General features: G+C 42.7%; 1 protein-coding gene across 1 annotated transcript; it reads right to left on the bottom strand.

The window, feature by feature from the left end:
• Nucleotides 1-2: 2 nt before the first annotated feature.
• On the bottom strand, nucleotides 3-19265 carry slc38a10 (solute carrier family 38 member 10). Its single transcript, XM_051066319.1, is given in 18 exon segments — nucleotides 3-2407; nucleotides 2486-2626; nucleotides 3890-3967; nucleotides 4078-4530; nucleotides 4618-4791; nucleotides 6279-6432; nucleotides 6543-6649; nucleotides 7835-7946; nucleotides 8629-8811; nucleotides 9070-9172; nucleotides 13337-13461; nucleotides 15489-15632; nucleotides 15852-15945; nucleotides 16194-16204; nucleotides 16206-16240; nucleotides 16585-16702; nucleotides 18583-18848; nucleotides 19045-19265. Coding segments are annotated over 17 exon segments (3417 nt in total). The 5' UTR covers nucleotides 18673-18848; nucleotides 19045-19265; the 3' UTR covers nucleotides 3-1112.
• Nucleotides 19266-24517: the final 5252 nt, after the last annotated feature.

Below are 24517 nucleotides of genomic sequence, written 5' to 3'. Positions count from 1 at the left end.
GCCATGGTTGTAACATATCTTTTATTTATTCTTGTCACCAAAATGTACAGAAACAAAATGCATCTAGAAAAATAGTCAGAAAAATAGCCTCTTGTACAAAGCAAAGGTCCAACATGTTGAAGTGCTAACATAGGAATTTTCAGAAAAGTTGTATTACTAAGAAGCACTAATAACATGGTCCAGATTTCTTTCCACTGTCCTGAACACAATGTACAAATCTTATATATTAAAATTACTGTACCATTTACAGTAAGAGGGGTCATGTGGAAGAAAAAAGACCACTAGTTGAAAGAAACTGCCATAGTTTGTTTTGAAAAACCATCACTACTGCAGCAGCATATGGATTGGAAGGCACTAATAAATCAACAAGGAAGGTATATTTAAGATGGAATGATTAGTAACTACAGTCGTGGATCCATATGTTCTGGATCAAGCTGCTTCAGGGTCCACAGTTTATCAGCCAGTAAGGCTACACTGTATACCTCGTAGCTCCAGCATGAGGTTGGATTCAGTGACTTTCATTTGAAAGTATAATGAATCAACACTTATAAAAGGGCTTGAATCCACACTTCATCTACTGTGTGGTAAATGTAGGTTCAAAGACCCCCTGAACATTGATCAATGAAATGAAACCTAACAGATTTACAATATTTACATCTCAGACTAACAGATAAACACTGCAATGCCTTTAACAAACACTCAGCACAAACAACGGATCATACAGAAAGGCAGAATCCACAAGCTGGTGAATAAAAAAACACATTAAAGTGACTCACATACAAACATGATTTGCCCTGTCAAAACACTCCATCTAACAGTACTTGCATAGATTTATATACATTTCAACAATACATTTTTCAAAATTCTCTGCCACCAGACAAAAATAAGTTAATATTTACATACACTTTGCTGTTTAATAAAGACTTTGGTTATTTCCAGAGTACATAATATCAAGAAAGAGAAAACGTTCCTCTTTGTCCATGAAGGCAAGAGAGAATGTAAGGCAACAATATCATGGTCCACAGTATTAGAAGGTCCTGCAGGTGTGTAGTATGTGTGAACTTGCACCCTGACCATTAAATGAGCATCTGTGTGTTTGTGTCTGATGTATGTTATTTCGCTCCCTCATCCTCTGAGGTCTGTTTAATCTGCCGCGAGTGCACCATTGCCCCGGCCAGTAGCTGCTCCTCCAGGGCCGCGTGCAGGTCTGAGCCTCCCAGCTCCAGCAGGGGCTCCAGCCCAGGCACCCCCCTGGACACCCTGGTCTCCTCTGGGGGCCCTCCAGCCTCTTTAGGTCCCACTGCCCTGCGCCTCCGCCTTAGATCCATCTCCCCCTGGTCCCTGACCTTCTCGTGGGAGCCCTGGGGGCGAGCCTCGGCTTTGACAGCCCCGTCTTCTGCACCTTCTCTGGGGTCCGCCTGAGCAGCAACTCTCTCTTTGAGGTCTCGTCCTCCATTCTTCAAAGCTTCGCCGTCTTCTCGCTCAGCCCCGTGTGCAGGTTTTTCAGCTTTTTGGGCTTCTACGGCTCGCTCCAGCTGGGCCAGCCTCTCTCGAGCCTCCTCTGCCTCCTTCTCTTTTCTCGCTCTCTCAAGTATTTCATTGTCTGCTTTCTCTAACTCCTGCTGGAGTCTCTCTTCTGCAGCTTTCTGCAGTGCCAGTTTCTCCTGTGCGAGCCTTTCTCTTTCTGCTCTTTCTTTCTCCAGCTCCTGTTCTTTGGCCAGCTTCTCTCTTCTCTCCCTTTCCACTCGTTCTTTTTCCACCATTGCCTGCACTTCTTTCTCTATTCTCTCCTTCTCCAACTGCTGTTCTTTAGCCAGCTTTTCCTGTCTTTCCCTCTCCAGCTGTTCTTTTTCCAGCCTTGCCTGCACTTCTTTCTCTATCCTTTCCCTCTTTAATTCCTGCTCTTTGGCCATCTTTTCCAGCTGTTCTTTTTCCAGTCTTGCCTGAATCTCTTTTTCTATCTTCTGTATTTTAACATTTTCAATTTTCTCTTTTTCCCTGTCCAGGCTTCTTTCTTCACCTTTAAGTTGAGCTACCTGATCATTTTTAGGCACAGGTTGATGGTCATCTTGTCTTTTCCTTCCCAGTGGCACTCCCCTCGCCCCTAGCTCATTCTGTTTATGACTTTCTCCTCCAGGCACAACATGAACATCCTCCTTGTAAGCAGCTGGAACAGCTCCTTTAGGCGCCCCTGCCTCTGCAACCTTATCCCCAGCCTGAGCTTGGTTCTGGGCCACAGCGTGAGGCCCAACCACTCCACCTTGTGGAGCTCCCACTTCAGCTACAGCTGCTTCCTTGGACTGCTTCAACTCTGAGGCCAAGCCAGAGTCTTTGGGCTTGGCTGCTCCACCTTCCATCGCTTCCAAGTGCTCCTGGATGCCTTTCTCTGCCTCACCTTCAGCAGCACCTTTAAAATATTAACACTTTGCTTACACTCTGTCTTGTGTGGGCACTGTTATCTGGGAAAAATAATGTCTATACGCACCAGCAGGCTGTTTCTGGTGGATTTCCTTGTGTTGCTCCTCTATGACAGCCAGTAGTTTTTCCTGCTGGTCTAGAAGTCTCTTCTGTTGTTCCTGTTGCTCCTTAATCACCTGCAGCAGCACCGCGTGGTCGAGCTGGCCCTCTACATGGAGACAGAGACGTTGAGTTAAAACAAGTCACAAACTGCTCTGGGAAATATATATTGGTTAGGGATCTGTAAGAAGCTCAGTTAGGCTGATGAAGGGCCAAACTCTATGTAGGAGAAGAAGAGAAACAGACAGTAACCCAATATTTATGGATTCATTCAAACACATCTAGACTGTAGCCTTAAACATAAACTGAAATGTGCAGTAATGGGCAGTTGTAGACACACACAAACTATGTTAGAGGGTGAGGTGAGTGGGTGGATTCTACACAAACATAAATAAAAACCAAAATGATAATATGTTCTGTATGTAAATATCTATTAACAGATAAATGGCCCACTGACTGAAATTGAATGACAGGCTGAGGTAAACAGACGAAAAAGCAAGAGGGAGTTCATACCTGCAACCAACTTTTTTATCACTGTGATAGGAGTCCCGCAGAGAAAGAGAGAAAAAAGGGGGTAAAGAAAGAGAAAGAGAATGAGAGAGAGAGAGACAGAGGGCAAAAGTAAACAACAGAAAGAGAGTCAACAAAAGCCAAAAAAGCTGAAATGCTGAAAGTATCAAGCCAGGTCGAGAAGTAAAAGAGACATTTCTCCTATGTTTTACTTCGCATGTACCTTCGAAAATAGGCACAGTAAGCAAGAGCAGGTCACGAAGATGAGATTACATAAGCAATGTGAGGTGAGGAAAAGTGGCAGGGACATAAACAGTATGCAGCAGACCATAGCAAAGTCCTTTAAGTCTATTTTAACACAGCTAATTAAATTAGCCAATTAACCCAACCTTCATCAATCATTATCAGCCTGTGAGGAAGATGCACTCTCTCACAGCCTGCCTCTATCTCTCATATTTCAATTTGTTCTATATTAGAGCTCACTGTGCACTATACACAATAGTCAAAAATGCAATAGTGATGCTGTCATTTTTTTCCACTTACAGCTACACAGAAAACAGTCATGTGCTGGGCCTGACTGTCAAAGGACCACTGTATGTCATAGGCTATAAACACTGCCCCCACAAAGCTGCAGCTGCACTGGTCGGCACTCTGGTCCGTGAGGGCAAAATGCTGACGGAGAGAATGGCATTCCCACCCTCTACTGCATGATTTCTTTTTTTGCTGTATGACTGCTCAGCACTCACATCCAATGAAAGATGTATTATCAAATACTGAAGTTGTCCTGCAGTGCAGCTGGTGATTTTTAAACTTTGGGTTTGTTTAGTTTCCACAGAATTTACTGAACATTTTCTACTCTTACCGTCCATCTTTTCGTCTGCTGTGTCTGCAGCTGGAGCCTCTTCTGCAGCAGGATGTTGTTCTCCATCAGGAAGTTGAGCTAAAGAATTGCCAAATATCACAAGGTCAATGCTGCATTTTTTTAAATATCTTTAATTCCCTTCAGTTCCCTTCGACTACAGCTATACAAGGACTGAAACAAATACTCACGTTTCCCTGCAGCTTCTGCAGCTTTGCCCACTTTATCCACCACCACAGCCGGTTTGGCCACCACCACTGCATTCCCTCCCAGAGGGTCTTTAACAGGATCGAGCCTCTCCACTTCCTTGAGTGAGGGAACGTCCTGCTTCTTGCCTGCCTCTCCCACTGGCTTCTCTAGCACCTCATTGGACAGGACCTCACCTCCACCCAAATCCACCTCCTCTCTCTTCACAATAACGTCTGCAGGCTTTGGATTCTCTTCAGCCTTCTTGTCTTTTTTGTCCTCTGCCTTCACAGCGTGACCTAAACCATGCTCTTCATCTTTGTTGGGTTCTTCCTCTCCTCCTCCTCCTCCTACTCCAGCAGGTTCTTTCTCATCCTCCTTTCTTATGTCTACTTTGACCTCATCATGAGGGATGGGTGGTTCGTGGCGATGGGCCTCTCCCTCAGGCACCGCGACACCTGAGGCAAACAGAAAAAATACTCACGATTTCTGCACAGTACAGAGAAGATCCAGTGAGGATCCCAGTTTTGGTTCAGTTTCCTTACCAGCATCAGGACGGTCCAACTGCACCTCTTCCTCCTTCTTCCTCTCAGGTACTTCCACTGGTCCCTTAATCTGTGGAGGCTCAGCCTGGTCTCTCTCCACAGGTTGTACCACCTCTACAGCAGCTGGGAGATCAGGCTTTTCTATTTCCACTGGCTTCTTGTTTGGAGGATTATCTGCATGCAAACACACAAAACACAATTACAACACAGACTACTGCTACAGAGTATCAACTACAAATCATTTAATACATCTATAAAATGGCATTTTCACCCTGGAATGTTTTATACTCTTGTTTAGTTCTGTTCCGTGTGGGCTTTTTATTTGTCTTAGCTGTATTTTCTCACACAGACTGTACAGACAGTAAAATATGCGACACATTACTGGGACTAAATTAAAAAACCATAAATGTAACATCTCATTTATTCCAGTATTTTTTCTTGTCAAAGAAAATTAGAATTACAGTATTATATTGAATCATATTTATCACTAACTGTGAAATGTACTCTTTATTTTCTTGTACAGTGGTGTTTATTGTACACATTAACTGCTGGCATTAAGGTAAATTAACACCCAGGGATATCTCACTGATAAACCCAGCTGTCATTGATTTTGTGGAGCTAATCCACCAGGTGGCAGCAAATACTGACAATGGCAGAACGGACACAGTCGGTGCGGTGTAATACATGAGCAACAGAGAGAAAAGAGTAAAAAGGGAGACGAATTAAAATTGAAACCGAATGATGAGCAGGAAACAGGTGTGCAGGTCAGAACAGGCGAGAAAGGATGGGAAGAAAGAATGGGGTAGAATCAATTAGAGTTCAAACAATCAGAAAGAATCACAAAGATGGAGGTAGGCAGACTTTGCAGGTGTGAGTGAGCAAGTCAGAAGAAGATGCAACTGGAGAACCATGAGGTAAAAAAGAGGAAGTGAAACAAAAATGATCTCACAGACTTTCATTACGTCTCATGTCCATTTGTTTCCATCTGTACTCAACTACCTCTTCCCAAGCCCTTATCAACCCCTTCTCTTTATACAGCCAGAGCTTGCAGGCATTTTATAGCTGCCACTGGAGATATGGTGGGAGAAAGGGGGGTTGTAGACAATGTATTTTGGGGGGAGGGGGTGGCAGGAGAAATGAACAGAGGTAGCAGAGAGGGGAGAAATTGCTGGAGTTTGAAGGGCATCACTCTCGCTCCATCAATGTCAAGCGCTCAGTGCTGCTCTCAGATATTATCAAGAGGTTATCTTCTCACCCTGCCTGTCTGTCTGTCTATCACTCGCTCTGTCTGTCTCCATCTTTTCTTCTCACAGAGATGAAAGCAACTCTTTCTTTTGCTGTGGCTTTGTGCTTTTGTTTTAGTTTCAATGGCCCTTTGCTACTGGCTCATATTCTCTTCATCTTGCTGTTTTAAGGGCGCTACAGTCAGTCCACGACTTTGAAAATAAAACAAAAAAATAAACATGTCTCTTGTGCCGCCGGTGCCTTTTGCATGAAATAATTACATGCAGCGCTGCTGTCCAATTTCAGACGCTGCAGACAACTCTGGCTCCAGCACACTGAGGTAAATGTTTCCATGGCTCATTAGTAAACCACTTTCATCTACAGTCCGTCAAGTAGATAACTGATTGCCAGCCATTAGTGCATGTCATGATCTTTACCGTGCAGTTCATGGGGGCCGGGCAGCGGCACGTTGTTCTTGTCGGGTGCTGGAGGAGGCGGAGCCGGGACTCTGGTGCCAGGGCTACTTGCCGAAATTGAGAGAGTGGTAAAGGTGCTGATGAGCAGGATGCCCAGACCCACCCAGAGCACCAGCTACAGGACAGAGAGACAGAGGAGAAGCAAAAAAAATTCAGACATTTTGATTAAAACTTATATTTTCAATGACGAAATGATTAGAAAAGTGCAAATTCTGACTGTGTAACCTGAGAGATGATGCTGTTCTTCTGGATTTTCCTGTAGATTAGAGCGGGGCATATGAAGCAGATGAGGCTGCCCATGGTGGCTCCAGTCAGACCTAGAATGGTTTCCACTAAAGAGAGAAAAGGGAAAGAAAGACACAGGGATTATCGTGGGGACCTGCGGAGTGGTGATTCCTAACCAGGGGTATTTGTACCCCAGGGGGTAATTCTGCAGTTGTTGGGGCATATGTGCCAATTAAAATAAACAGTTGAAATAATGACCAAAAATAATGGATAAACAGGTGAAATGGCAGCTGAAAATGATGGATAAGAAGATCCAGATTCTGCCACTTATCAAGCCTATCTGATGGGAATGTGTGGTTTATGTCAAATCAAAAACACTAGGAGCCCGCCAGGCAAAACGTAGCACCGACGCTGCCAGTGCTGAGAGGTATGTGTCCCGCTGTGAACACTGTTCCATCTGTCCTCTGCCAAATAACTCAAAGCAATCCTCCCTACAAAAATCTACGCTCCTTATCTCTAGCTCCATTCATACCTGCCTCTGCCATTCATAACCAGCACCCGCCCAGACACGCGCAGGCTCCCCAGTCCATGGCACCCTGTTCCTGGCAGCAGCGAGGACCCTGGCCCCACCCCTGTCTCTGTGGACCAGGCCGCCTGGGCGTCGGGCCCGGAAACCCATCGTTCATCCAGAGGACGGACACCATATTGTCTCCCTCAGATTTAGTGTCCATTCTCCCCAGGGTCCTTACCTCCCTTCTCCTCAGTCTATTAGTCTGATTAGACACACAAAGAGCCATCCAATCCCACTGTGTGTGTGTGTGTCTACCAATCAAAAGTTTAACAAACAGCCACCATATAAAAGAATGAATAAAACATAAACTCATGCTAACCTTTACATCTCCACCATTTTGGAGCTGTTTGTGAGAGGGATGGGAAGACTCAAAGAACCTGACAGAGAGCCAGTGCTGGTGTGTACATGGATTTTGTGAGTGTGTGTTTAAGTGTGTGTGTATGAGAGAGAGACAGAGTCTAGAAGAATAATAGCCCTATCTTCCCGTCTGCCCGTCTAAAAGGAGATAAAAGTTAGGGCCCTGATTTAAGGACTGTGTTAGAGTGTGACAGTCACTGACTCGTAAAGTCACATTCACACATGTCGTAAAGCTCCTCTGCTACTCCGCCCACATAAAGGAACACAAGACCTCCAGCCGGCGAGCCACACACATGTGAACACGCATATACAATTTTAATTCACTCAATCCATGCCTGATTGTTCACCCACACACAGGATGTACCGTTGGGAATGAGAATGCCTCCCAGCATGGTGCCAAACACAATGCAGAGGGTGATCATCTTGAAGCGCAGAGGAGGCATGTATCCCCCGGCAGCAAACGTCCCATCCTTCTGCTGTAAGACGGAAACAGAGAGATACGAGAGAGAAATGTAGGAAAGATAAAAAAGAAAAACTCAAGCAGTAAATTTACAGTTTTCTTTTTTCAAGGACACAAGTTGATCTGATTTCCACCTAAAAATACAAACTAGCGGGACTTCCTATTTCACTAGTAAAAGATAAAAAGCTACATATGGTGCAGTTCTGAAAATTAAAGAATAACAAAACGCCCCCCGAAAAACTTTCAGCACCATATATGCTAGAAATTCTTCAAAATGACATAAGAAATAGTGCATGTCACAGGATTTTATTAAGTCAGATGTGTTTATGTGCCTGTGCTCACATCTGGATACGATGAAAATTCAACAGACGTCACAGTTAAGACCCACACCAAGTGTCTCCAGTGGTTTTTATGACAATCAAACTGCACTGCAGAGAGGATGTGAGTGCCTTCCACAGTAATGAGGTAAAGTGTGGAATGAAAAGATTTAAATGCATTCATATAAGGAAAGTATACCTATTATTACACACACACTTTATGTCCAAATTGTTATCCTTCTGCTATTAACATTACATACATTAAAAAAAACACATTAAAGAATAATGTCTAGTTAGGTATCAAACCACAAAGACTTTTCTGGTGTCTTGGCTCTTTTACACTACCTTTACAGGAAGTGTGTGAGTAGTATTTGAGCTCACCTGCTGCTCAAAAAGCATGGTGTTGATGGCCTGGCGGCAGGGCAAGATCATCATGGGGAATCCGACGGCCACAGACATCATAAAGCCCACACGGATCATTTCCGTCACCAGGTTGGAGGGGAAGTTCATCAGCACGTTGCCCGCAATGTTTTCTGTGAAGCTGACATAGCCAAAGAACCCCACCTGGTTTAGAGAGAAGTGGAGGGAACCAGATACATGGTAGGGGCAAAAAAGGGCAGAAATTAATACAATTTTTTACAATAAGATCCTCTAAATGAATTTGTGTGTACATGCATTAGACATCTGCTGCCTTTTTAGGCAGTGAATTGAAGATGCCTGAAAAAGATCAGGCCGAGCAGACACTGTAGTATCAGTTTCCATGCAACAGCACTGATGGAGACAAATGTGACTGGTGTGAATGGCGTTGACATTTCCACTCACGGTGATGTAGAAGATGGTGACTACGTTGAGGGCCGAGGTGAAGATGGTGCTCATGCGTTTGACGGATGGCTCGTCCAGGCTGTCGTAGGTCGGCAGCACCTGCCTGTGAGAGACAAGCAGCTCAAAAAAAAAAAAAAAAACACGCTCTGCATGCCGCTTGACACATTGCCACACTGGTGCTGTTGCTGTGCATTCATGTGTTGTCTGAATTATCAGATATACAACTTCTGCTATGGGCATTTGATAAGGAGGGCAAGGAAAGTAGTCCCACGGATGTTACAGTGAATCGACAGAGTTATGTTTTCTGTGTTCAAACAGCTGCGCTCAGTCATGGTCTACATAGCTACTTGCTTAAAACCTGGTATTGGAAACTACTCTGTAGATTTTCTTTAATGAGCAGCCATATGGGGGCCCATTTGTGCCACTCAATAATCAAATGATGCATCACTCTCCTCATGTCCTTGTCAGCATCCAACTCAGACAAATGATTTTTTTTAGCCCATCAGAGTTTAACACTGTAAGGCTGTCATCAGTAATGTGAAATTAAAATCTGTATTGACTAAAAAGCTGTTGTCACATTTCCTGTTTGACTGATTCTGAAGTCATACATGCTGACATAGATATCTGCTACCAACTTCTGTAAATCTGCACTGTTAGAACATGTGTAAAAGTAAAACAAGCCAATAATAAACTAGGTACAGCTTGCTAAATTACAATTTTAAAATAATAAAATGTCACAGTTGCTTCTGCTCGAGCTTAAGATGGCACCAATCTATGGATGTTAAGAAACAAAGCAGCCAGTTTTGATCAATAACCAATCATATTAGCTGCAAACCTCATACAGCCAGACATAATTTAGATGCCTGTGAGTCTCCAAGTCTGTCAGACAAACACGTGAATGCAACAACATTTTCAACAAGTGGATTTTTTATTATGAACACAAGGTTAGGATTAATTCACTAAAAATGAATATTTCAAAATGGCAGGAGATGGAACTAATGGCAGTGTGGGTGAACTATGTAAACAGTGTGGTGTGTGTGTGACACAGAATGGGTGACAGTAGTCAAGGTGGGCTGAGGTTGAACCTGAGACTGTCATTTTCTCCTCTGCGCTATAAGAGAGCGCGGCGGAGTGGAGGGGACCATCGCCACATTAACCAGTGAATTTACAGGCTTTATATATAACAGCGAGTGCCTGGCAGGTTTTAGAGCATTATAAACTTCCCTGGCAGACCCTTTGTGCTCACCCCCTCTCTTTCTCTCTCTCTCTTACATATAAGAGAGAGGAAGAAAAAGAGAAGAAATGAGAGAGAGAGAGAGAGAGAGGGAGAGAAAGAAACCATAACTTTCTCTGCCTCTCGTTCTCTCTTCGCCTGTCTCTCTTTCACACACTCTGGTTTTATGAGCGAGCACCGTCCCGTGGTGCTATTCCTTGATGCTTGTTTAATCCGCAAACCAGTAAATCTCAGAGCCAAGGTTAAATAAAACGGCATATTGTAAGCAGGGAGCTAAAGCATCTAATGGTCACCCAATAGTCCTGACTCAGAGGCTAATGTGTTTTTATTTGCTTTACGCTGCCCTTTAAACTGAGGAAATATGTTGGAGAAGCTCTTTAAAGTGAATGTGTGGAGGTACGCATGTGTGTCTGTGTGTGTGTGTGGGGAGGGCTCGAGTGTGTGCCGTAGATAATATCATTAACTTGGAGTTGAAAGCATGCTGACAGTAGCATCACAGAGGGACATTTTCACCGCACATTTTTCTTATGTCCCTCTATTATGAGCTAACTGCTCCTCGCGATTCGAACGCGCAGCCAAAAAACAACGGGGCCAGCTCCCATCCCGTCATAATGGTGATGTTAAGTAATGTTTTAACCGAAAGTAAACACATTTCATGAATGTAATAAAAATCCAATGTGCTGAGAGCTGTTTAATCAGCCTGTGAATACATCAGTGTGTGTCTGTAAGATGGCGGCAGTCCAATGTGTTGATTAGTGGTTTGGCTTAAGTTGCCTGCCGCCTGACGGAGCGCTTGCCTCGCTCGGCCTGACCACAGGCCAAGAAATCACCCTGCCAAATATCACTCAGCACCACTAGTGGGAACCAACACACAAAACACACACATAAACACACTTTCTTCTTCTTCTAACGCGCGCACACCTCACTTGTTAATGGACACGCCTGCCATACCATAATGTTATGTTGGCTTTGTACAATTTCATTAATTAAAGTCTCGTTTCAGTCTTGAGCCTCCAGTCACCCCACTCCTGCCACTTACCTCACTCGCTCTCACACAAACAAACCCATATACCACCACCACCACCACCCAAACATCTGGCCCCTGATGACCTCACTGTAACACTCCCTGCATCCTTCCCCATTCAAATCCAATACAAGACCTCATACACCCAGATCCCGTTAGAGTTTTGTGTGTTACCCACAACCTGATCAACTCACCTCAAATCCCAGAGCAAGCGCCAAAGCATAGAGGACAGGACAAAAAGAGGCAGTGACAGACCATGCAGATGGGTGAAAATGGAGAAATAAATGAATTTGGTGACTCAGAGAAGCTCTGATTAAGCAGTGAGAAGTGACATGTAGCAGTGTGATCTCTCCTGTCACTGTGGGGAAAGTTAATGGTAGTGCAATAATTGGCGTGAAAACCCTCCTACTATCTGGGAAAATGAAAAAAATCTAAATGCATATATAGTATCTGCTACACTTGCTAGGTCTGCATCCATGTATATTTAGCTAATATTAATGTTTCAAATCAGAAAACTGAAACTAAACAACGCTCAGTTTTTCTTAAAACTGTGTGTAATATATCTATGATTTTTTTGACTATTTTTCCTTGCAGCAAATTCCGCAGTGCCATTTGTTTATCAAATGTGTAAAAATCACTAATTCTGATCACTTCAAATAAAAACAAAAGCAGCAGCATGGACAAAAGGCAGTTTAAGTCCCTGGTTAATTTTAGATAGGTGAGATAAAATGGTGGAGCAGAAACAGATGAGCTGACTGTGAAAAGCACATTAGCAAAAATAAGCAGCCTCCCTTTACTACAAATCACAAATCTGAGAGTCTCTTTACATGACGAACTCACCCCAAACCCTCCACTGTGGCTCGAAGGAATTATATAAGTATGCATGCACTAATTGTGACACTTAATTAGTATCTACATGCAGAAATTAAGGATTCAATTCACCGTGTTGCTGAGTGGAAAAGCCCACATTTCAGGATTTAACCAGCACATAATTTCAGGACTACTGTCATTCTGAGTCAGTGAGCTTTCAACTTCAGATTTCTTTATAGTCTTATTTGACATTAGTTTAATTATATGGTCCCGTGCAGGTGGAGGGGCGGGAGGAGTACTTACGACTGACAGGCGAAGGCCATCCCACAGATGGGGAAACAGCGAAACACACCCTCCCAGCGTACCACATTGACCTGCCCTAGCCACCAGCCGCTGAGCAGCCCATGTTTGAACGAGGACAGCACCATCTGAGGGGAAGGAGGGGAGGAGGGGGGATTGGAAGTTACGGCCCGAACCAAATGAAGACAATAGGGGGAGGACGGGAGGGAGGTACAAGGATGAGGAGGGGGGCTGCACCCATGCTGACGGCTCACAGACAGGTGATGAAAGTAATGAATGAGGAGAGAAAACCAGAGAGAATGAAGAAAAGCAAAGAGACAGGACAGGAAACCCCACACTGAACAAAAAACCTGAAAGTGATGAGTAACTGAAATTGTAAATGTGATTAAAAAAAAAACAAGAGGCATATGGTAATCTAAACAAAAACTACTCCACAGGTTTTCGATCAGCATGTGTTTCCACCATCTTGCTCTTTTAATTACCTGATAAAGTCCCAACAGACAGCAAAACACTCCATAACCCTTCAGCCTTTCCACAGCCAGACCCAGGCTGCTCATCCTGGGTCTGGGGCGGTGGTCGGGAGCGCAGCAAAGATAAAACTTTCACTTTGTTACACTCCTCTGCCTTGTTACTACTGCCACCAAAAAGACACACACACACACACACACACACACACACAGACACACTCACAGGGCTGAAATGGCTCAGACCAAACCCGAATTAAAGGTAAAAAAAATGGGAACGACTGAGAAGAGTGGGCGGAAGGTTCAGGTAGGTGGGAGGGGAGTTTAAGGAGCGTAAATTTGCAAGGAACACATCGGGCTTCCTTCACTCTCCACCCCCTCCCACTGCCCTTACTGTGGTGTTATTTTGGGGGTGGTTTCCGTGGGTTTACTTACGGGTGACAGCAGAAGGTTGTGGCGATAATGGGCAGGCACTGAATGACGCCCTTGAAGCGCCACAGGTGAACCCGCTCCACCCAGGAGCCCGAGATTATGCCGTAGCGCAGAGACGACAACACTATCTACAGCACCAGCAGCAGAAACAGCAGCAGGACAGAGGGGAGCAAACACAGGGTGTAGAGGAAGAGAGGAGGTGGTGGAGGAGGAGTGAGGAGGAGGAACAGGGGGACACGAGGGAAAGAGAGGAAGAGAGGGAAGTAGTGTGATGAGCATAAGGGAAAGGGAGAGAGAAACAAAATATAGGATGAAAGGAGGGAGGAGGGAAGGAGATATATCACTGTTAGAGGGTTAGGGGGTCTGGACTGGGCCGGGCCGGGCCAGGCCTGGATCTAAAGCCAGACATACACCACACCACTGCTCCAGGTTAACGCCATGCTATGGAACTAAAAGTCACATCACACAGAGACACTGTCAACAGCAGTTTGAAGTCTGTGGAAGCAGCGCTACAGGTCGGTAAAACAGAGCCACACACACCAACTATGTGTGTGCACATTTAAAGAGTAAATGAACTGAACCACATGAGGCAGAAAAGTGCTGCTGGATGGATCTCCAGTTTTACGCTTTTTTAGTTAGTTAGATGAAGCCCCAGTTTGAACTATAACCTCACTGTTTTCACCTTGCAAACACATCTACAAGGTTACTTGCTACAGAGTGTACACAGAGGAGAGAAAATGTATCTTTTAAACAGAAAAACAAATGTCTTAGATGAGTGAAAATGTCAAACGTTTCACAGAAAGATGCAGCCAAAACATAATCAAAGAGTTGAGGCAGGGCTACGGGGCTAAAGAAATAATTCATGTGACTCCACACGTGAATCTTTTTCCATTTCCTGAAGGAGATACGTCCAAATAATTGTTATGGGTAGTATTAACCTCAGACATATTTCAGCAGCCAGCTGCTATAGTGTTGCTGCTGACTGGCTGGAGAAGAAAGCATGGACCAAGGGGAATGTAGTGCTGACTTGGGATAAGAGAATAAAACTCATATAATAAAAAACACAAATAATATGTCAAATGCATTTGACATATAAACAGCATCTCAACTGAATGGGCTTCAAGAATAAGTTTAGAGGGAGACCGAATATGTATAAAAGTGCATTTGACATAATCTACATCTGGAATGACCAAGTTTTCCTTATAACAAATGAGCAAACATAAAAAGGTAATTCCCTTGAGTTGCAAAGGTTTGTAACTGAGTGGAACTGACCATGTGACCACCATTTACTTTGCACTTACAGAGCTTAAAATGTCTCTTGTGGCCAATTTCCAAGTGGTGTCTCCCTCCCAGGGGAAAGGCTTTTGTTTCAGCCTATGAAGAGCTGTGCAGCAATTGTTTTCTGCCTGATGTGATTTAGTGTGGATTTGCTCTTTAAAAAAAGAGGAGCAAGACACTATTGTGTTGATAAGAAAGACACAGAGTACATACAGTAATTCAATGGAGCTTATAAGAGAGAATTGTAACACAGTAGACAACAAAATGACATTTATCCAAACAATATTCAGAAAATCAAACAAGATGCAGTTGTTCAGGTTATACATGAAAGACCTGTTAAAGTCTGTAATATTCATATATAAAATCCTACTGGGGGGGAAACTGGCTTCAGAATTAGCTCTTGTACTTAAAGAAAAACACAAAAATACAGGCGCAAATTGCTTGTAAGTTATTTACATTACAAAGAAAGTAAATAGTCAAAATGCTCTAAGATAAACTGTCCTCCATTGCTATTATAGATCTGGTAGGTCCAGAACTTACTTCACTGCATGACTACAATATTATTGATGAATTTCCTCAATGCTCTTATAAAATCATATTTTAATATTAATCATATTTTTTTTAATTTTATTTTAACTGTAGCAGAATTCCTTTAAACATCATCTGTCAGTATTGCAGAGGTCAGGATATCACTGCACTGTATACCGTGCTCAACTCTACAGCTAACTTGATAGGGCCTTTTTATCTCTTTCAAGGACAGTGCTAGCTCATGCATTTTGATTGTCAAGCTTTGTAAGTAAAGCTAATACGTGTCTCCACCGCAGTCTATTGAGACGCACTGCGTAGAGTGCAGCTGCCTGTGTGGCTGTGGGCTCACCGTGAACATGAAGAGGGTGTAGAAGATGAGAGCCATAGCAGAGAAGGACTGGATGGAGGACATCATGTTCCTCTGCAGACTCAGAGGGAGCACGATGAACAGAGACACAGCAATCAGCAACAGCACACGGAAACTGCCGGTCACCTTTAGAGGACATGATAATACAACATTGTATCTTAAGAGCTCACTTTCAGACTGGACTCTACCTATCTGGAGCATGCTGGTTCAAACATTCGCTGCAGTTTTTAAGTACTTTTGCGTAAGACAAAGGCAGAGGAGATGAACTGTATGATTTCTGATCGATCAGTGTTATGAAATATTCAAAGATAGCAACATAAATAGATAAAAGTCACGATTTCAAACCTGTAAACCCAACAGCTGAGCGAAGAAATTTGAGCCCAAATCAGCAATAACAACGTAGAAGGCAATACAGGTCCCCAACATCAACCCAATCATACTGCAGGGACAGACAGAGAGAAGACACAGAGACAGGTGGAATATTAACTCAGAGTTGATGATTTTGGAAATAAATCTATTTTGTTTTACCTTTCAATTATTATATGTTTGCTATGTTTACTCTCTTAATACAGTGGGTATTCTAAATCAACTGAACCCCTTTAAACCTCCCAATATGCAGAATATGAAGCCACCAAATACACTCAACATACAGCATAATGTGTGTTGTGAATAAATAATGAGACTTGCCTCGTCTCCACCGAGTGTTTTTCCTGGTTTCCCGTAAGCATGGAAGGCTGCAGGGAAGGGAATGATGTCAGTGTGAACAACATGACGACAAACACATGACAGGGTCCTAAAAATAGTCTGTTTTGATAATACCTAAGCTCAAACTAGGATAACTATGCTTATCTAAAATCCCTGACACACTCGACAGTACGGGAGCGACCGACTTCTTCCTCTGTTTTAAACAAGCAGTGGTTGCTGCACTTTCCTGTACATTCTCCAAAAAAAGACCAGTGAAAGTGGCAATTACAAACCCTCTCATGAACTACATATAGACTACTGTACTGTCAAATTCAAAGTGGAAAATCTAACATTTATTCACATAAAAACATCAGTTATCACAACTAAAACTCACCCAGTCCAGCATAGGTCCTTCGTTTGGTGTTGCTGGCCGTGTGGACCAGGAACATGCAAGACTTGTGGGTCATCCACGAACAGAAGAACAGCAGCATTGTCCCCAGCACTATCCCACACTGTGAGAGCAGAGTTAACATATGTCAGACATACTTTCAACACCTGTCCTGAAATTTGGTCCTCCTACTGAAATACAAAATATCTCAAATCTCCTCTATGAAATTACACAAACATTATTGTGAAAAGTCATCTTGATTTCCTGGCTAATAGTCAAAATGGCATCTATACTCTTGACTCTATTCAGTCATTAATCATACCTCCAGTCCAAGAGGGAAACATATTTGCTAGTTTTATGTCAAACACTTCTCTGTTAAGCATTTGACTGAAAACATGAAGGTGTGTGGAAAGGAGAAGTCTGAGAAAATCATGCACACACTTCATGATCAAACAAAAGAATGTACAACTTGTCTTTGTACAGGATATCCTCAATGTAAAATATAGCAAAATGACCTCACCTCCACACACAGGAGCTAAGCAAATCAGTTAAATCTATGACAGGAAGCGTGCAATTAGCTTTCCAAGAGTGTGCAATAAAACATGACATGAAACCTTTGTGACAACACTGAATGACCACAGAAGAGCTCCAAATGATGAAGGCTAAGTTAAAATTTTTTGGGGAAAGATGGAGGAAGACCTAGCTTTTTAAAGTAAGCAAAACACTCCTTATCTTCTTAAGTTCCTTCACTACTGAAATAACTCTAAATACAGCATCAATGCTGAACTTTTTGTTTCTAGTTGTGGACTCTTTGTTCATGGCCACACACAACAAACATAGTTTTTTTCAAAGTAACAAGCAAAGGGTGCTTCAGCAGAGCTGTTGTTTCTGTGCCAAAACCTGTACGACAGTGTGTTTGAATGATGTAATGAGAAGAGCATAAAGACTCTTGATGCAGTCTGACAACAGATGGGGATGCTGTTTATGTTCAACCAAGCATCCCCATTGATCTTATGAGGAAGTTACCAGGCTGTAAAGTAATATAGTCATCCATTTAGCAAATTTCAGTTCACAGTAATGACAACACAAAACACACAAAAGCCAAAATGAAACATGCAGTCTTCACTATCAAGCTGAAGGTTATAATGTTCCGTTTTTGTTGAGAGATGTTGATTTTATAACTTCATGGTCATTTTGAGGGATGTGGATTGTGATACTGCTGAATTGTGTTGTTATGGTAAATGGACTGTATTTAGCGCTTTACAGTACAAGTCACATTCACCCATAAACACAGATTCATTGGACACACATCAGCTGCAACTGAGTTAGCGTTAGGTTAGGGTTTGACATACAGACTTGTTAGTGGATCACCTGCTTCACCTCTTGACCCACAGCTGACACACATGCTGACAGGTGTTTTAAACAATATCAGTGAATTTAAAATAAATATTGTTAACACCTCTCTGGAAAACACACACATTACCCCCAAACAACAACTGAGTACATACAATATTATTTTTGATGGACTGCATCGAGCTAAAGCATTTGCAGTTCAAGCTTAATGGGGGAAAGTTACTGGTAGCAACTACTTAAGTTATTTAAAGTGCCTGTATTTCCATTTTGTCCATTAAGGTTGCACTACATTTTAAAGGGAAACGCTCTTTATTCTACTACATTCATTTTACAACTAGTTTCTTTTAAGATTTAAATATTATACACAAAACATATTAACACTTTATAAAATATGACGTATTATCACAAATTCAGCTGCCTGATAAAATTATCTTCACCCTACCTAACTACAGCTTAAATATTGATGTATCACCAATAATACCCAATTATATAACCCTAAACGGGTCCATTCTGCTTAGCACATTTTGTTAAACGCGGGACTTACAGCATACGGGTACTTTTATTTCCGCATATTAACTAGTCAACTTAAGGGGTCGTGTTTCTGGGGGGAGGGTTTTGACCGCCGCACCTGCAGACCCTCAGGTGACCCACCTGTTTGAAGCAGAAGGGCATGGTGAGCACGCTGACTCCGACAATGCTGTTCACCACGTTCATGATGAGACCCGAGTTAGACGCCGTCATTTTGGAGCCGCTTGTCGACTGGTCTTCTCTCTCGGTGAGTCAAAACACACACAACAACACACCGAAGAAGGCTAGCGGTGAACTGTAAACGACTAATCCCTGGGTTCAAGGCGGGGGCTCGGACTAAATTCCGGGTGTGTTTTTCTGCCCCCTCCGCCGATCAATGACGTGGCGCTCTGGAGAAGAACAGAGACACAACTGAGTTTGCCTTTTGACACACTTTTCAACATTTCTTTGTTTTTTAAATCACCCGCTAACCAAACGGGAACACAAACGCCGAAATGAAACGAATTAAAAACGAACATAAACAGATAAATATTGCAGCTTTTAGCTAGCAGGCTAAACCATTAGTAGTTTCCTTGACTACCTCACCTTTCTCTGCGACTTCTGCGCCCTCCGCCTCCCGGTCCTATTTTACGTTATCATCAGTAATTTCGTGATATTAAACGTTTATTTATGGCTGGAAAATGTCGTCTTCGTGCGTGTACAAGCTACAGGTTGACGGAAACTCGTTGTAGGATGATAATAACAAGTCCAACCTGGCTGTTTTTCTGAGCGCGTATCCAGGAAGTAGGAACTGTAGTCGAGGAGGTGAGAGAAGACGAAACAGCCTCCTGAGTTTAATACTGTTGAAATACTTGGGCGCCCACTAGTGGTGACTTAATTTTACTGCCGTTAAATATACGTGGTTGAGAATTCAGTTTTAAGTTCATCTCCTCCATCTCATCTTCTGCTTTTTACTTTTTTCCGTCATTTTAAGGATTTTCTAATTTTTTAAAAACTTTATTTTGTCATACTTTAAGCCATAACAACATTAAAATAGTGTATATGAGCTCCAGTTACACAAATATAATTTTGACATACTTGTACTTTCTGTCCATTTATATAAAATCATAAGCTTATAAAACACAATACATTTTTAAAAGACATAACCAGTGATTCCTCATTTTTTTGTGTTTTCACCTGTTAGAAACTTTTCTGTCTTTAAAGGGGTTAAATTAAACTATATTTTTCATTAAAACAAAGATTAGAGAAAAAAAAACATATTTTTTGTAGCATCTCTGTTATTTTATTTTTCCTACTCCATTTGCAACCCCCCTGTTATGACCCCTTTGGAGGAGGTTCTCCTAGGCACTGGAGTGTATGTAAAAACTGATTTAGAACTAGCTCCACCCTGACCAGCAGAAACAATCATATTCTGCTGCCACATTAATGCATCAGTATTTACAATCTAATAATGTAATACATAATAATAATTTATGAGCCACAGTTGCTGCTAATGAGTACTTTTACTTTTAATACCTTAAGTACATTTGCTGCTAATATTGTACTTTTGTTTGTTTTACATTGTTGTGTTGCTACTTCTTAAGTAAAGAAGTTGAGTATTTCTTCCACCTCTGACGGACTCTGTAATGATAACAATACCAGCAGACATGCATGAATCCTGTTTTTCCAGATGCCTCAGAGAGTCCCCTCCGGAAAGGGAAACAGGCAACAGAGGGATGTGAGGGCTAAAGGTGTGTGTGTATGTCTGTGTGTGGGGCTAAAACAGAACGTGCATGACGTCAGAGAACATAGTCAGTCCTGAACACCTAAAATGCCGCTGCCGGTTTATTTCCATTAGCCAAAGCGCCTGACTGGTGCCCTCTCTGATAGATGACCATTGTTTTTGTTTGACCAGGAAAGAGATGACGGACTGAGGGGTTGGAAAAGAGGGGTGTGTGGGGGGGGGTGACCTGGGAGCTTTCCCCTCCAGCCGGGTGTGCTTTCCCCCAGGGAACGGGGGATTTGCAGAAGCAGGGATGTGATGAAACATTGAGAGGCAGATTGGGGGGGTTGAATTGTGATAATGTGTGTGTGTGTTTGTGTGCTGTTTCAAGAATTTATACATTCTTTCAGCATCATCTTCAACAGTCTCACGCTTTTACAGACTTGAATACTTAATAATTTAAACTTTATATGTTTGTAAAGTTTGGTTAAACTCTTACTCTCTTATTTTCTCTGGTACTTGCTATTTTTACCTGTCATTGTTTGTTGTTCTTGCTTTCTACCCTCCCCATAAAGCACCCTCCTGGCCATGACTTTTACGTATATGATATAAATAAAGCTTATTGTCATTATGAGTGCGTGTGTATGAGTGTGTGTGTGTGCATATGTGTGTGATCAGAGAGGTTAAGACAGGAAAACCCTGGCCATTGTGCACCAGTGACCCCTCAAAATCAATGTGACAGACCGGTTGATTGGCTGGAGGGTCCTGTCTCTCTGCACCTAATCCCTCAAGGTAGACCCTCAACCAGGCCTGCCAAGCTCATGTGTGTGTACGTGTGTGTGAATGTGGATGCATTTGTGCTTGTATGTGTGTCTTTCTGCACCTAATCCCTCAAGATAGACCAAAGGCCATGGGATGGGGTATTAGTGCAGTTACCGGGGGTCAGGCCAGTGTGTGTGTGTGTGTGCGTGCGTGCGTGTGCATATGTGTTAGACAGAGAGTAAGAGAGAGTTTGAGTGTGAGCACCACTCCACAGTAGTCCAATTAGACTGTAGAGTACCTATACATTTCTATGGGACTCAGTCATGTGTGGAGGTAGTAGTGGGTTTTAGGTGAGGTGGAGGTGGGGGGCAAATTTTAGGGCAGATTTGGACGGATAACCCAGTTGGGGTGAAATTAGACGCAGGCATCTGGATTTGACCTCAGGCCCACACCGTGACCCCCGGGTCACTCAGGGGTCACGGGGCACAAAGCAGAGCGCTGACCCTGCACAGGTCAAGCATGCGGGCGACTGAAAGGACGCCTTTGTGGGGCCTGGCATGCTCACTATTTCCCATGAGCACCAGGGGACTGTGTCTGCCCAGGAAACTGGACCGGAGAGCAGGCCAGACAAGGTGTGTGTTTCTGTGTGTGTGTGTGTGTGTGTGGATGGAAACCATAATTGATTTTTGTTTATATTTCTGCTTGTTTGCCTTATGATTATCACTGACTGAAGGTCATAGTTTACGCTGATTTTTATTTACTGCTGCACAACTTGGTATGTGTTTGTTTGTTTTTGTGCATTTATTTGGAGAGACTTTGGTAGGCTACTAACTGTCAAGAAAAAAAACACTCACAACTCTGATTCATGTTTAAACTCCAGTTGAAGGATTACACTCTCCTTGGTTAAAAAAATTCTGCCACCCTTGGGCTTATTCCCTTTCAAATCCAATCCAGCTTTTCTTAGCGCCTGAAAAGTTGACATTCTGGAGATACATGGCTTTTTACTTGTATTTATGTTTGTGCATGAGTGTGTGTGTCGGGGAGAGAGATATGGCTTAGATTTTTGGGTACGCCTGTGGTCGTTGCTTGTGTACATCTGTTAGCGCCTCCTTAATGAGCGCATGCACGCCGCCTCCAGTCCTGTGTGTGGCCCTCAGAGAGGGAGAGAGAAGCCCTCTGCTCCAGTAATCACATTTAATTACGCACCAGCATTAGACGGCCTATGAATAGGGTTTTTAGGCAGGCCTCTCACACAGAAATTGGCTGCATCCAGCTGAACATTGCCCACCTTTGTCCTGCCCGTCCCAGTATATTCTATTAAGACTTTGTCATTTGACCATCAGCAAAGCACTACGGTCTAGCACTAACAACTGCCGGACTAATGCTACACATTAAAAAAACTGGAAGGTAAAGGGAACAATAGGCGTTTTCTTGGCTGAACGGCTCGCGCCTGCCCCATTAATGAAGCAAATGGACCACACATTAGACTCCATCCACAATTACATAGCACCTAGAATCACAGATAAAGGATGTATGGTCTCAAGAAAATCCTCCACGTCTGCTTATCTGAGGTTTAAGCAAAAAATCTTTTGGAGAGTAGAAGTGGAATTTGCTTTGTTAATCTCCAGAGGGGGTTTCTCGCACTGTGAAATCAATTTGAAAAGCAGAGCATTTTTCAAGATGACGTGGGATATTTTTTATTTTTTTTTTGCATTAGAGGGAAGGAGAAAGATGCCAAGTCGCCATCTGCACCGCTCAGCTTTGTGTGAATGTATGTGCAGTGTGTGTGTGTGTGTGTTACGTGTTAATATCGACATTAATCACATGTGTTTACACGCAGGATTCTGTTCTTACACAGATAACCTGGTTTTGGGTCAACACATGTAAACATCACAACTCAGATAGTTTACACCCCAAACTAAACATGTTACTGTGGCATGAAAACATTTTAGTGATTCTACTTTCAGTGCTTGCAGACTTCTAGAGCATCTCTGGTACATTTAAATTTTATTCCTTCTTTTTTGCAGTATTTTAGTATTTAGTATTTTAGTGTAATGTAATATAAATGCCAGCTGAACTGGCACAGCTTGCTGCGTCATCAATTAAAGGATAACTCCGGTATTTTGAACCTGGCTTATTTTCCCATGTTGGTGTAAACGACTGATATGGATAAATATCTTTGGAATCAATGCAGAGCAGTGTGTCGGCAACCACAATCCGCTGCTACAGTGTAATCTGATGGCAATTGTCAAAGTACATCTTGTTCTTGCACTAACAGGCTCAGATTGTTGTTTTAAGTGTCTGACAACATTATGGATAGGATTCCTGCAGAGATAGACCTTTCTATTAAAGAGTAAGATCCTTTTTGTTTAACCAGAAACATCGCTATAAATTGTTAATGGACTCCATTGACAAAAAACAGCAATTTTAGCAGAACAGTGGGATTGCTTGAGTACTGCTGCTTCGATCTGTTAATTTAAATAAGACCATGGTTAAAAAACACCAGAGACATCCTTTAATCTCTAGATGAGATTACTCAGGTAATCAGACATATTATTTTACCTGGTATATTCCTTCATCAGTTAGGACCTGCATTCAAAGGTAAGCAATAGATTAGCTCAGTGTTGCACAGGATAATATAGTGGTGGCATCTTCATTATATCTCTCTATCATAAATCTCCTTACCTCTCCCTCTCAGTTTAACATACTGTTGAGTTGGTGTAACACACAGTGCTAATAACCCTCTCATCACTTTGAATGTTTATGTGTTTAATTCCTCTTTTGACAGCAAATGAGACAAATTTTCTGCATTAGGTTTGGTGTTCGGGGAGAAAAAAACATCTTTTCTTCACTCATCACTCTCTTGCACACACACACACACACATACACACCGTGTCTGAGATAGCGCCCAAACTGACCATAAATCCAGTGTGTTTTTAAACGGCTAGACTCATAAAGAGAAGAGGTGACAGAGCAGCACTGATGGGTCAATATGGCCCCATCCTACTACACACACACACACACACACACACACACACACACACAAATGTCACTGATACAGTAAATGTATTCACATGCACAACCACACAAAGACCTCATAAGACACACAACATATACAGTCCTCACATGGTACGTCACGATTGCATGAGAACACACTCAATCACACTCATATATGTATATTGTATACATATCTAACCACACACACACACACACACACACACACACACACACATAGTGCATACTGAAGCACATAATGTACAGTATGTAAGAATGTGCATGTGCGCGCGCGCACACACACACACAGACACAGGGCCAGTGTGTTGTGAATGGTGTATTTGACTGGAACAGAATGACTGTGGGGATTCATGCTGGCTTTCCTCTATTAAACTCTGCAATAAGGCTCACTGTGTATGGGAGTGCTGACGTCTCTGCCCACCTCAATGATCTACAGCCTGTGCATGTGTGTCTATGTGAGTGTGTGTGCGCGCACTAAACTCTCTACCTGTTCCCAATGATCTATAGCTCCAGGGGATTTTTATACACCATATACGAACATTTGTGTGCATTTGTGTGTGTTTAAATCAATGTTTTGCG

This window comes from Lates calcarifer, linkage group LG23 (genome assembly GCF_001640805.2).
Source record: "Lates calcarifer isolate ASB-BC8 linkage group LG23, TLL_Latcal_v3, whole genome shotgun sequence".
NCBI classification, from domain to species: domain Eukaryota; kingdom Metazoa; phylum Chordata; class Actinopteri; family Centropomidae; genus Lates; species Lates calcarifer.
This window is presented reverse-complemented; position numbering and strand designations above follow the sequence as displayed.